Consider the following 15,472-nt stretch of genomic DNA (forward strand, 5'->3'; position numbering starts at 1 on the left):
TACAATTTATCTACAACTTATCTACAACTTTCACACATTATTTCTACCCAGTTAAATACAACTACAATAACATATAACTTGAATACAAATTTTATACAATATGTCTTTTGTATATTTGGTATCTGATTTATACATAGTAAAAACAAATTTCATACAACTAATTATATATTATACAACTTATCTACAGTTTTCATACATTATTTCTACTCAGTTAAATACAACTACAATATCATACAACTTAAATATAATTTTTATACAATGTTGTTCAACTTTCATACAATAGTTAAATAAATAAAAGAAAAATATATAAATAACATAATACAATTTTACTACAATTTTGTAAATATAATGTATATCATGTCTTCTTCTTCTTCTGTTTTCAAAAAAAAATGTCTTCTTCTTCTTCTTCGAGTTTCAATCTGAAATTTAGTCAAAATCAAGTCTAATCTTTACCAAAATCCCTCAAAATTAAGATATAAACTCCAAACCATATTCCCAATTGTTTGCAACAATACTCAATCCAAACAAATAATGATTTTTGAAAACTCAAATTCGAATTCAAAGCTTCAAAGCTTTTTAATGGTTATCAATGGTGGAATTGCTGCTCTCTTTTCCTTTGCTTTACATTACTGAAATTAGGGATTGAGAGATAGAGAGAGACGTAGAGAGAATTCTCAATTCTTTGCAACAACATCCAATTCAAACAAATAATATTTTTTGAAAATCCAAATTCGAATTCAAAGCTTCAAAGCTTTTTAATGGCTATCAATGATGGAATTACTGCTCTCTTGTGCAAGATACGTGGGGAGGGGGTGGGATATGGAGAGAGAAATGTGGGGGGAGTGAGATAAAGAGAGAGAAACGTGGGGGGGGGGAGTGATTGTAGGAATTGATTAATTATCCTTAAATCCTAAAAATGTACATAATCGATAATTTTGTATATATAAGGTAATTAAAGCGAAACTTGACTAGGGAGGGTAATATAGTTTCATATAGTGTATAGGAATGTAAAAATTCCTAAATAATTTTCAGTAATTTTTCGTTTATATTTTGTTGGTTTGGGTGTTTAATCAGTCTGGGTGAGTTTCAATAAAATGGAATAATATTCCAATAGTGGTGGGTAAGGGTGTCTAACGGGGCGTGTCAGCCTGTTTTCGGACCGGCCCAGACCGGTTAAAACTTGAATCAGCTCGGACCGGTACAAGGGGGCCGGGTGGGGCTGGGTTTAAAGGGTAGGGGGCTGGTCCGTTTACTTAAATCCTATCGGTTAACCGGACCGATCAAACTCAGTCAACGTAAATTACTGTTCAACCGGTTAACCGGCCTGGACCGGACTGGCCTAGACCGGTATAACGGTAACTAATTTTTTTTTACTTGTGGGCCTAACATTTGACTGTTGGCAACGGTCCATTTCCCATTATGGTCGTTGCCCAACGACTGAATTGCACAAATAGCCCATTTTTGGGATTTTTTAAAAAACAATTAACACCCCTTTGAAAAACTATAAATACACCCCCCCTCTTCTTTATTTCTTCATTCATCTCTCATTCTCAATCTCAATTCTCATATTCTCCCATTCTTCAATCTTCGCCTAAAGTGCAATCAACTATTTGGCTCTTCTTTTTTTGGAATTTAATTTATCGTAGTATTTATTATTTGAAGTTTGAACAATTGAACTTCAAAATTTGAACAATTGACGTTTCTTCATGGTAACATTGGAATTGCGAAATCAATAAGTGCTCAATTTATTGCCGAATTCGGTGCACTCCCTCCAATTCTTTCTCTTATTTACTATTTTATTTGCATATTTAATTGTTGCTAGTAGTTAAATTTTTACAATCTGTTTAATGCTGCAAAAAGAGTTTGTAATAAGGTTACTCATCGGGGAAATAAAAAAAGGCGTAATACATACGGAGATACCTAAAGTTGGCACGATCTTTCACTTAGACACTTAAACTAAACCTCTTTCCAATTAGACACGTTTCTTAGGCAATTCTCATACCAATTAGACACGGTTTTTGCTGGTGGCATATAGCGTGACTTCAAACCTATTTAGGCGCGTGAAGGATTCCAAAAAGTGACTTTTACTTTCCCAATTAGACACATAACGGTAACATGGATTGTCAATTATTATTTAAACCCTAATCCATTTCCCAATTCTTAAAAAACCTATTTGTTCTCTTCTCTTCTTCTCAGATTTCTCCAGCAATTCTCCTTCTATACTTGTCAAATCTTTTCTTCTCTTCTCTTCTTTCTCTTGTTTCTGTTCTCTTCTTGGTATCAATTAATTTCTTCTCTTCTCTTCTCTTCTTCCTCTCATTTCTGTTGTTGTCGTGTTTATTAATGTCGAACTTCTCGGAATCGACGAACTCGTCAATGTCACCTTGCGTTGCTGATCGAATCTGTAAGTGTGGTGTTTCTCCAAAGTTGAATACTTCTTGGACCCAATTAAACCCAGGTCGTAGGTTTTTTGCTTGCAAAATCGGAAAGGTAAATTGTTTGTTCATAATTTGTAAATTCTTTTTTATGAATTATTTTCTTTGATAAAAATTGATTAAAAGTGTTTTGTGATATTTGTAGAAAAAGGGTGGATGTAATTATTTATGTTGGTATGACGATGAGATGCCTACTCAAGCGAAGAATATAATTTGGGGTTTATTAAAGAGAGTCAAAGCTTTTGAAGAGGAGAAAGTTCGAGCAAAAAGAAGACGAATCATTTTGACGATTGTTGTTGTATTGTTGGTCGTTTTATGGAAACTGTATGACTGATGAATTTTGGTTGACTGATGAGCAAAAAGAAGACGAATTTCTGTTGTTGCTTTAAATTTCTGTTTTGAAATTGTTGTTGTAATATTCAGATGTTGTATAAATACAATTGAATTTTGTTATAAACTTCTGTTTATATTCAGATGTTGAAACCATTGTTTTAATTTACAGTTGCTGAATTTTGAAAGTGATGTAATATACAACTTCTGTACAAGGCATAGAACCATAAGATGCAGTTTTAAAATGCAGAACATATGGACTGAAGTTGCTGCATTATAGAGTAATTATTCAGAACATAGAGTAACTATTCTGCCAAAACAAACAAAATAAGGCTCAAGTTGCAGCTGCATAACATATATCCAAAACAGAACAGTAAGATTACACGACTGAATACAACTTAAAGTTTGTTCCTTCAAAAACTAGATCCCAAAATATAATAGGTTGCTGCTACATAACATATAGACAAAATAAGTTCCTAAGATACTACTTCTTGCTGAAGTTTGCCTTCATCTGCTGCAACTGGAAAGTTGTGACAGCATCTTGACCCTTCCACCTCAAGCTTCTAGCCTTAAAACCAAGGTCAATTCCTGTTGGAGCTGCACTCTTATAAGTTGAACCACTTACCATAACTCGTTGGCTTGATGTTCCGGGCTGCAGTTTGCCAAATAATGAACCACAATCAGTAAGTTATTTGTAAGTCATATTATAGATGAAATATGTATGATTATATACCTTTAATATTTGAGTTCCACTTGCAGCTGTGTAGATGCCAAATCCAACATTTTTGGACCTTTTTCACTCCACACTTGGACAACTTTCCATTTTTTTTTTTGGTTCATCTTTGCCTTTTCTTCTGTTCCTCTGAGGTCTACCAGACATGGGTTTAGGTTTGGGAGGCTCTATCTTAGGATTGTTAGTTTCAGGCCACATCTTCATATTTGTCATAGGCTGGATGAAATACTTGTATGTTTTTAAGAAGGTATCCCTCTTATGCCAATGCTCTACTCCCTGTTCAGGTTCTTCGCTTATGTGATAGTATGCAAGAACAACATGTTGACATGGAATACCCCTCAACTGCCCAGCTCTTCAAGTGCAAACCTTATCACTCAGATTAACTACATGCTTATGTAGCCCTTCTCCAATCTCAAATCCAACATCAACATTCCAAAGGACAGTACATTTTCTAGCAAGGTCTTTGCTATCCTCTAACAATAGCCTTGCCATAGGTGATATATCAGATATCCAAGTAACAACAAATTTCAACATATCCACTTGCCTAGTCATTATTTTCCTTCTAATCTCCTCCAACATAGTTATAATTGATTTATGCCTAGAAGCTAAAATCCATGAATTAAAGGTCTCGCACATATTATTTTCAACAACATCACACTTGGAATGCACTTCAAAATAGGCTTTAACCCATGAATTTTTTGGATAATATAACAAATCCCCACAAATATCCTTACTAAGTTTGTCCATTTTCTCAAGCTCCTCTTTAAACTTAACTTCATAACTAGATTTAGAGCACCTCCAAAACTGTTTTCTCCTTTCCTCTCCTTTCCATTTCTTATGCCAATTAGACAATATATGCCTGGCACACATCCTAAATTCAATATTAGGTAAAACTTCATTCAAAGCTGCAACAAATCCCTACACAATAATTAATTCAAATTACAACAGCATATTACTACACAAAACAGAATACTTAACAGCAGCAAAATACTAATTACTTAACAAAATAACAGAATACTTAAGTACTTAACAACTGAACATATCACATTAATGAACATCAAATACCAAAATTACTTAATAGGCTACTTAAGAGACAACAGAACAGAATACTTACCTTTTGCATATTGCCATCACAGTCAATCCTTCTCCAGTTCCCAATTGCAAATCATCTTTCAAGTAGTTGATGAAAAAACTCCAGCTATATTTTGTCTCCTGGTCCACAACTGCCCATGCTATAGGAAACATTTGCTGATTTCCATTCTTGCCAACAGCAACTAGAAGCTCACCTTTACAAGCACCCTTTAAGAAACAACCATCAAAACCTATGATTCTCATACATCATTTTAACCAACCTTTCTTCAATGCATCAAAGCACACATAAAAGTAAACAAAGAGATTTTTTCCTGGCTTAGTTTCACTGTCCATCCTTACCCAACATGAGCTACCAGGATTAGTCTGTTTTATCATATCAGCATAATCACATAACCTTGCAAACTCCATATTCTAATCACTCATGGACTCTCTGAGAACACGCAGTTTAGCCGTATAGCAAATTGTCTTGCCAACATACAATCCTAGCTTGTCCCTACACAACTCCTGTATTTCCCATATCCTTATGTGGGGCTGCTTAGTTATTTCATCTTTGAATTTCTTTGCAACAAACTTTGAAGTGCACAACTTATTCTTGTTTGAAGTATCACATTTGTGTACTGGGTAGTAGTTTTTTACTTTAAATCACCTGAATCTCTATCAATACAAGCATAACACACCCATTTGCATCTCTTTGATTTACACTTAGCCCTCACCCTATATGGTTCATTTGGTCTCAATTTAATCTGCATCTTGTACTCAATTGCATAATTTGCTAATGCTTTCTAAAACTCTATAGCATTCTCAAAAATCATCCCAAGTTCAAATATAGCAACTTCACAATCAGGATCATACCTGACTTTTGTACTCCTCCTTCTTGCTGGTATATCAACACCAGGAATAGCTTCAGGATCTAACTCTTCTGTGCTATCTTTACTATCAGCCTCTGAACTATCAATAAACTGCTCATCACCACCTAATTTACCTACATATCTTGAAGTCTTGTTTCTTCCAATATGCTCAAATCCTTTGTCAATACCTGTTTTTCCTATTGGTATCTCATCTGTTGCAATTGGTTTTTTCCTCTGCTTACCCTGCCTCTTGCTCCTCCTTTCAGCCCTTAGAGATCTCAATTCATCATCAACATCTGAACCATCTTCTTCAGGAAGAACATCTTCTTCTGATTCACTACTCTCAACATCTGATTGCACTCCATCTTCATTAACATTATGGTTTGGTGGTTCATCTCCATCAGCAGCATTTACAGTTGGTTCAGAAGAATTGTGAGTTGGTTCAGCATCATTCAAAGTTGGTTCAATAGGAGGCTCAATAGGTGGTTCAGCAACATTGTGAGTTGGTTCAGTAGGCGGCTCAATAGGTTCTTCAGTATTTGTATTACTCCCAGGTGTTGCCCTAGATTTAAATTGGTCATTACCATCCCCACCTACTTTTTCCCCACATAAAAGACCAACATTTTCTTCGACTACTTCAGGCTGACTCACCCCATGACGCAAATAAACATCCAAAATATCACCATGTTTTAAATCTTTCACAAATTCATATAACTGAAAATCAGAAAAGACTTTGATAAAATCACCATCTTTTTCCTTTTGACAATAAAACCCTTCGACAACTGCATACCCAAGGTCTTTAGCATAAGCAGACAACTCGACAACACTAAAATGGTCTTTATCGATAGCAACAACAAAAGCATCTAATTCCCCTTTGTATATTGGGACAGGTTGCTCGATAAATGTACCCCCGTGGTGAAAGCGAGTTAAAATATAGTCATACTCCATAATATTCCCTTACATAAGACGACAAGGGACCAGCACAAAGGAAAACCCCAAAAAAACCCTAACTTGAGAAATAACTTACAAATTACTTAGCCCTAGCTGTAGCAATAGAAAATAAGGAGAGATTGGACCTTGAAGCATTGTAAATACGGTGAGAAATCAGTGGAAATACTAGATTCCAACACCATTGACCAAAAGAAGAAGAAGATTAACAGTGGTAGGACCTTTCTTCGTTTTTATCGGAGGTAAAAGGAACAATGGTAATATGTTTAGATGTTTGTTTAGGGCTAGTTATCTGTATTTTAGTGGAAATAACACTATATAGCTGAGGTGGACAGTGAGGTGGACAAATAAAATGATGTGGCACGATTTATAATGGTTACTTTTGCCACGTAGACGGAGATTGCAGAACACGCACTTGGTTAATTAATAAGCCAACAAAAAACGTGTCTAATTGGTATGAGAATTGCCTAAGAAACGTGTCTAATTGGAAAGAGGTCTAGTTTAAGTGTCTAAGTGAAAGATCGTGCCAACTTTATGTGTCTCCGTATGTATTACGCCTAAAAAAAGGTAGTACTTCAGCATCTGGTAGTAATTTAACTAACTCTACAAATATTCCTGAAACATTACCTGATAATAATATAAATTACGAACAATTCCAGGAAGATTTCGGTATAGAAGACAATGAATTAGAAATGGAAGATGAGATACCACTTACACTTAGTAGTATTGGAACTGGTAGCATGGGTGGTGGTCGTGGTGCTAGTAGTAGACCACTTGTGGCCCCGACTAGTAATCGGAGAAAAAGAAGTAAGATTTGGAAATTTTTTGACAAAATAGAAGGTACTGATAGAGTTAAAGACAAACTTTGTAATGATACTTTTAAACATAAGACTAGAGGACAATTAGGGGGGATTGGGACACTTAGTAGACATATGAGAATTGAGTATCCTATAGAATGGAGCTCTGATAGAGATGAAAATCAAACAACTCTAAACCCTACTACTGGAAGTATTATGAAATATGATAAAATGAAGGATCGTGAGGAGTTAACAAAAATGATTGCTTTGGGTTGTCTATCTTTTTCTTTTGCTTCTTCATCATATCTTATTATTTATATTCAAAGGATTTACAATCCTTTATTTAAAGGTATCCCTAGAAGTACTTGTAGATCTGATATCTTTAGACTTCATGGACAATATCAAACATACATACGTTATTTGTTTAGCCACCTTCCTTGTAGAGTTTCTCAAAATTCTGATATTGGCCATGCTGTTAATGGAAATGATTATTTGATAATTACATGTCATTGGATAGATGATAATTATTGTATGCAAAAATGTATTATCATTTTTAAATATGATGAAGATCAGAGTCATACTGCTGCATTTATAAGTACTACTATTTGTGAAGTTGTTGAATTTTATAATCTCAAGCAAAAAATATTGTGTATGTCTTTTGATAATGCTTCTAATAATAATGCCGCAGATTCAATATTAAAGCTGCATTTGCAACCACCTCTTGATGAAATTGTTCATGTTAGGTGTACATGTCATGTTTATAATTTAATTGTTAAAAGTGGTCTTGATTTATTTTCAACTGAGATTACTCATGTTAGAAGAGCAGTTGGTGTTATTCAAGGAAATAATAGACGATCTAGAATAAAGGAATTTAAGAATAAGTGTGTCCAGTATAACCTTAAACCCAGATTCATGCCAGACGAAATTGTTACTAGATGGAATTATACATATATATTTTTAAAATGTTGCTACAAATATAGATTCCCAATAACTGAAGTTGCTAATGCACATTGTACTGATCCATAACAACTACTACTTGGGAGGTCATTAATGATGTTGTTAAATTTTTACATAAATTTTATATAGCTACTGTTGAGTTTTCTGGAGCATATTACCCTACTGTTACTATGACTTTAGTACATATAGCTGAAATTTCTTTTCTACTCTTTGAATTTGAGAAGAAAGAAAAATATAGGGATGTTGTTGAAAAAATGTAAGCAAAATTCAAAAAATATTTCTTTTCAATTCCTCTGATTTACTTAATTGGTGTTGTTTTAAATCCTTCTATTAAGATGTCTGATTGTCACCAATTAATGAATGCTTTATATACTTATATGGAGATTAGACCAACTGAAACCCCAGAATTATATGCTTGTATAAACAAGCTAAATGATTCTTTATAACAATTGTATAATTATTATGTAAATGTAATTAATGATGCTGCTCTTAATGTAGGCAATGTTAATCCCACTATATACTGTACCACTTCTACTACTATGGATGATGAAGAAAGCCTTGATAGTTTTAATATTTTTACTACATTTTCTAACACTCAAACCAGCAGCAGGAATATTGATGAACTTCAACTCTACTTGCAGAAGCAAAAAGAGCCTCGCACAAAGGAATTTTCACTGTTGGGATGGTGGCATAAGAATGGAAAGCAATTTCCTGTTCTTTTCACTATGGCTCGGGACGTGCTGAATATGCCAATTTCAACTGTTGCATCAGATAGTGCATTTAGCCAAGCAAGACAATAACTTGGAAACACCCGTCACTCATTGGGAAACAATGTTTTGGAAGTTTTAGTATGTTTCAGAGATTGAATTAGATCGGAACGAAGAAATCAAGGACGTGAAGATGTTGATAGCCCAGAAAATGAGGAACTTGGAGATATATTAACACATGGTAACCCATCCGAATTTAACACTCCAGAAGAAGGTCACTCAGTTCATATTGATTATGACGAACTTACTAAGGCAATGCAAAACCTTTGAATTTACTCTTTTTTGGTTAATTTACTTATTGTTAAATGTAAACCTTTCAATTTCTAAGTTTGAATTTTGAAATAAATTTAGCACTTGCAATTTATAAGTGCAATTTTTCCCCATCTTCTTTGTATTCTTTACATTTTTACTTTATATTAATATAACTTACAATAGTTATACAAAATACAAAAAAAAATTAAAAATTATATTAACCCGGCCCGACACCTTGTACCCGTAACCGTTACGGTTCAATTTTTACGTGGATGAACCCGAACCCGTTAAACCCGGTATGCCCCGACCCGTAACCGGCCCGGACCACAACCCGTACGGTTACTAAATTTCCCTACCCAGCCCAGCCCGGCTCACCCGTTAGACACCCATAGTGGTGGGTCTTCGATCGACAAAATGGGTTCATCTTCAATATCTTGAAGAAAGTTGGAAAGAAAACCAAGAAATGTGTCTAAGAACTTTTGCAATTAAAAAAGAAAAATCAGAATTACAGGAAAAGAAAGAACACTAATTGTGATTTAATGGAGGAAGTTATAACGAGAAAGAAATAGGAAGAATAGCTGTGGGAAAGACGGGGGAAAATAAAGGAAAATATTAATTAGGGGCTTTTTACCGTTTGAGCTGCATAAGTGGCATTTTTTATAGACCCCCACACGCCAAAGGCTATCTGAGGCCACTTGCTATGCCATGGATCGAGGGGTAATTAAATTTACTTATTCAAGTGTATGGGATAATTAGGACCAAGCATAATTTGGAGAGGAAATTAATAATCGGCATCAAGTTTAGGGGTGTTTTAAGATATTCTACCTTTTAAAATTTATATTATAGTAGAAATCGTTTGAACTAGTAATGCTAAAAGCCTATAAGTATTTTTTGGTTGATTTTCCTCTCTCCTTTCCGGTGTAAGCTATTGGCAATGGGCACTTTGATTTCGTAAAAAGTTATTACTCCTACTTGTTAGCCAGTAGTGCTTACAATAAATTATGTTAATTTATTAATTAAATGAAAAAATTAGGCGAGAATATATAAAACTTAACTATAGTTAAGTGAAAAATTTATAAGCAAATACATATTATATATTTATTAATTGATGCAAGTATCATGTGCAAGTAAATTTATATTGTTTTATCTTAGGAAGATCTCTACGCTTAACCACGTGGTATCTTTACTCATAATTCATTAGATCATTAGATAAATATCTTTTTATTCTTTCATGAAACTAGATAGAGTTCAATGTTCTCAACGCCCATAAAGTTCACGAACTTTCCATATTCAATGAGTTTTAACTGTATAAAAATTTTCTCACCTCCACACCCCTTGAATTTCACCTATTACTTCTCACCTAGATATTTGGCTTTGCTTTTGAAGAGAAAATTTACATTCAAAAGTTAAAAGATTTTGATGTTGTAAATATTTCAATTTAGAAATATTTCCGTCCATTTAGTTTTACGACATGTCGCAGCAGTCGAACATATATAAATAAGACGAAAATCTCTTATTAATTAAAAAGTAATATTCGTAAAAAAGCTAAAAACCACTTTATGTGTTTAAGAATAAAAACGAACTGGATTGGTAATAGTATATCCTAAAATAACAGGAACTAATTTTCACATATTATTGAAAGTCAAGGGTCAAAGTGTAATTAAAGAAAGTTTAGGGTAGTTAGTTGTGTATGCAAATGAGGGTGTTAGGTAGGCACGAGAAGGGGCTGTTATATAGCACAGTGAATCTGAAAATCAGATTCACTCTAATATAACTGCCCTTTTCTCTAGTCTGTACCCAGCTAATCTCTTTTCTCTCTAGATTCTTCCAAAATTGATCAATTAGAATTGCACTTGCATGTGTTGTGAGTTGTTTTATTACCCGATTCAGCTCAAATTAACATAGTATCAGAGCAGCAATTCTGAAATCAGGGCTCCGACGCAACTCTCGGCGACCATTGAAGGGAGCTTTGACGAAATCAGCTATTTTTGACTCAATCGTGATGGCACGAAATGAGGTATCTTCATTCGAACACAATTATTCGTTATTTCTTCAAGCGGTAGATGGACCAGAACTAGTTTTAGTCTCAATCAAACTCACAGGGCCTGAGAATTACGCTATGTGGAGTAGGGCAATGAAGCTAGCCTTTTTGGGGCAAAAGTAAGCTTAGATTCGTTGATAGAACTTGTGTGAAAAACATAATCAGGGGTGAACTCGCAGAATAATGGGAGAAGTGCAATGCAGTTGTACTTTCATGGATTGGTAGTATTGTCGCAGCTGAGTTGATGCCTAGCATCATGTGTGCATCTAGTGCGAAGAAAGTGTGGAGTGATTTCAAGGAAAGGTTTGATAGATGCATTATGACTAGAATTTATTATCTATGGACAGAAATTGTAAATTTGAAACAACAGATTCTGTAACTACTTACTACTCAAAGATGAATGACCTATGGAGTGAGCTAGGTGTGTTAGTTCCCTTATCTACATGTGATTGAGAAGAAGCTAGGCTATCCATAGAACATCTAGCTAATCAGAGGTTACTACAATTTTTAATGGGATTGAATGAAAGCTATAGTAATGTGAGGAGTAATGTATTCCTGAGAAGACACGTAATTACTGTAAATAAGGCATATTCCATAGTAAAAACCGAAGAGTGTCAAAGATTCTTGGGTGTTGGTGATGTAAATAGTGTTAGGATATACTATAAACCATGCATGTTGTTATAATATTCTTTATGGAATAATTATTTATTCATTTATTCAATTCAATAAAGTTTTATTTAAATAGATCAATTATTTGTCTATGTGTCATTGCTTATATAGTAGATGATTTAGTGTATAGAGTTTAGCTTATACACGGAAGATTAAATTATCGGTTCTTATAAGTCATAAAGTTTATGTTCACAATTTAGTGATGGAATTGGACAGACCATTGGAATGATTGTAGCAAACGATTAAATATAATTTATGTTGATTATGGGAACGGTTAATTCCGACTTCTTGTGCTAGTACATTTTGTATATATTGAACAGATAAAGTAGAGATAAGTATTTTATACTTACTTAATAAAATAATTTCTCTAGTCCATTCAATCTACTTGTACTCTTAATCTTGATGTAATTATGATTAGTTGTGTGTGTCATTTGTTATTTTGATTTATTAAAAGGCGAGATTCTTTCGTGGGTCGATAAGCCTGGTAAATAGACAATAATGATATACATTGACGAATTAATAATTAGTTGATAGAATCTATGTCTTGATTTTTGAGATTGATGATACTCCTTTACGAAAGCTTATAAGTTTTCATGTGTAAACCCTACCGGTAGATTTTGTATCCAACACATGAAATAAGTTAAGCGAAAGTCTAAAGGAAGTAATCAATAATTTAAATTATCAGTAATTTAATTTAATTGGTTAGTATCTAAATCTTAACATGGAGAGTTAAATAAGGTTTTATAAAAGAATTTCGAAATTGAACTAGGGGTAAAATTACAAATTTTTAATGGAATAATTCGTAGTTTATTATGCTATAGGTTTTGGAAAAGTGTTTAACCTAAAAAAGGTGGCTATATATACTCCATATAGGGATGACTGTTTTTGACACTGGTTTTTACACGTCTTTCTTCCTTGGAATTTCGCCCACCCGAAATTCTCTTTTTCCGGATATTATTTCCTCTTGTTTGAGTAACGTGCAGGTAGATTCTACTTTGGCGGTGCTACAAAAGAGGAAGAAGGCTATGGGATGGACATTGGTGGATATTCGAGGGATAAACCCCGCTTTTTGCATGCACAAGATTAACTTGGAGGAGGATGCCAAACCATCAATTGAACATCAAAGGATACTCAATGAATCCATACAAGAGGTTGTCAAAAAGGAGATCATCAAGTGGTTGGATGTCGGGGTTGTTTATCCCATTTCCAAAAGTTCATGAACTTCTCCGATTCAATGTATCCCAAAGAAAAGGGGCATGACGGTGTTCACCAATGATAAGAATGATTTGATTCCTACAAGAACGGTGACCGGGTGGAAAGTGTGTATGGACTATCGTAAGCTCAACAAAGTCACAAGGAAGGATCATTTCCCACTTCCATTCCTAGATCAAATGCTTGATAGATTGGCCAACCGTGATTTATATTATTTCTTTGATGGGTATTCCGGTTACAATTAAATTCTTATTGCTCCAGAGGAACAAGAGAAGACTATTTTTATATGTCCTTATGGTACTTTCGCCTTCAAGTGGATTCCATTTGGATTGTGCAATGCACCAGTGACTTTTCAAAGGTGTATGATGGCGATCTTCATGGACATGGTGGAGGATTGCCTTGAAGTCTTCATGGATGACTTTTCGGTGGTCGGTAATTCATTGTCTAGCAAACTTTGACAAAGTGTTAGGCAAGATGTGAAGAAACAAACTTGGTGCTCAATTGGGAGAAATGTCATTTCATGGTCTAGGAAGGCATTTTCCTTGGTCACAAGATCTCAAAGAATGGCATTGAAGTTGAAAAGGCAAAGATTGAGGTGATTTCTAAACTTCCACCTCCAACTTCGGTGAAAGGTGTGCAGAGTTTCCTAGGCCACGCGGGATTTTACCGGCGGTTCATCAAGCACTTCTCTAAAGTGGTGAACCCGTTGTGCAAGCTTTTGGAGAAAGATACTAAGTTCCACTTCAATGATTATTGCATGAGAGCCTTTGAGTTGCTTAATTTCAAGTTGCCTACTACTCCCATAATCACCGCTCCAAGTTGGAGTGTTCCTTTTGAGCTCATATGCGATGCAAGTGATGTAGCGATAGAGGCTGTTTTGGGGCAACACATCGGCAAAATCTTTCATCGGGTCTACTATGCTAGTAAGACCATGAATAGTGCCCAAGTCAATTACACAGTTATGGAGAAAGAGCTCCTTGCCATTGTCTTTGCTATGGATTGATGGGTGCAAAAGTCATTGTTCACACGGATCATGCGGCACTTCGCTATCTTATTAGCAAGAAGGATTCCAAAGCCCGGTTGATGAGATGGATACTTTTGTTGCAAGAGTTTGATATAGATATCCAAGATCGAAAAGGAAGTGAAAACCAAGTGGCGGACCACTTGCATCGTTTGGAGGAGGTGGGGAGGCTGCATGATGGTCTTGAAATCATCAGCTCCTTCCGGTTGATTTCTCTTCAAACCAAAGAAAGAAGCTCAAACGGGATTGTCAAGACTATTATTAGAATTAACCATACCTTTTCCAGATTTGTACGGATGGAGTGATTAGAAGATATGTACCGGAGGAGGAACAAGTTGAAATTCTTGGGGCTTGTCATTCTTCGCCGTATGGTGGTCACCATGGCAGAGCAAGAATGGTGGCAAAAGTGCTAAGTTGTGGTTTCTTTTGGCCCATCTTTACAAGGATGCAAGTGATCTCGTCAAGCATTGTGATGAATGTCAAAGGGCCGGTGGAATCTCAAAGAAAAATGAAATGCCCCTCACCACCATATTGGAGATTGATATTTTCGGTGTGTGGGGGTATTGACTTCATGGTTCCTTTTGTGAGTTCTTGTGGAAACACCTACATCTTAGTCGTGGTTGATTATGTGTCCAAATGGGTTGAGGCCGTTGCTTTGCCCAACAATGAAGTGAGAAGTGTGGTGGCGTTTTTGAAGAAGAACATTTTTACAAGATTTGGTACTCCAAGGGCTATTCATAAGTGATGAGGGATCGCATTTTTGTAACAAAGCTTTCAATACCTTACTCACCAAGTATGGTGTCACTCATAAAGTCACGACTCCCTATCATCCTCAAGCAAGCGGTCAAGCGAAAGTCTCTAACCGGGAGATAAAGAGTATTTTGTCCAAAACAGTGAATGCTAACCAGACGGATTGGTCCAAGAAACTTGATGATGCTTTATGGGCTTATAGGACGGCTTAAAAAACACTGATTGTAATGTTTCCATACAGGTTGGTGTTCGGAAAAGTTTGTCATCTTCCAGTAGAACTTGAGCACAAAGCCATGTGGGCTTTAAAGAAGTTAAATCTTGAGTGGGATGTCGCCGAAATATAAGGGTGGCACAATTGAATGAGTTGGATGACTTCCGGTACCATGCATACACTAGTTCATCCTTATACAAGGAGAAGATGAAGTACCTCCTTGACAAGTACATTCGGAACAAGGATTTTAAATAATGTGATCTTGTGTTGTTGCTCCATTCTCGGTTACGGATGTTTCCATGAAAGTTAAAGTCTAAATAGAGTGGCCCGTTTGAGGTTGTGGGTGTGACACCCTTTGGTGAATTGGACTTGAAGAATAAAAATGATGAAGTGTTTAGAGTCAATAGTT

General features: G+C 35.3%; 1 protein-coding gene across 1 annotated transcript; it reads right to left on the reverse strand.

Moving 5' to 3' along the window:
* Positions 1 to 2,192: 2,192 nt before the first annotated feature.
* Positions 2,193 to 4,998, reverse strand: LOC104246910 (uncharacterized). The gene is made up of 6 exons (XM_070169707.1): positions 4,851 to 4,998; positions 4,613 to 4,784; positions 3,865 to 4,369; positions 3,271 to 3,417; positions 3,090 to 3,110; positions 2,193 to 2,402 (listed from the first exon to the last, which is right to left on the reverse strand). The coding sequence occupies exons 1-6, from the start codon at positions 4,996 to 4,998 to the stop codon at positions 2,193 to 2,195; spliced, it is 1,203 nt and encodes a 400-aa protein (XP_070025808.1).
* Between the last annotated feature and the right edge of the window lie 10,474 nt (positions 4,999 to 15,472).

This window comes from Nicotiana sylvestris, chromosome 3 (genome assembly GCF_000393655.2).
Source record: "Nicotiana sylvestris chromosome 3, ASM39365v2, whole genome shotgun sequence".
NCBI lineage: Eukaryota > Viridiplantae > Streptophyta > Magnoliopsida > Solanales > Solanaceae > Nicotiana > Nicotiana sylvestris.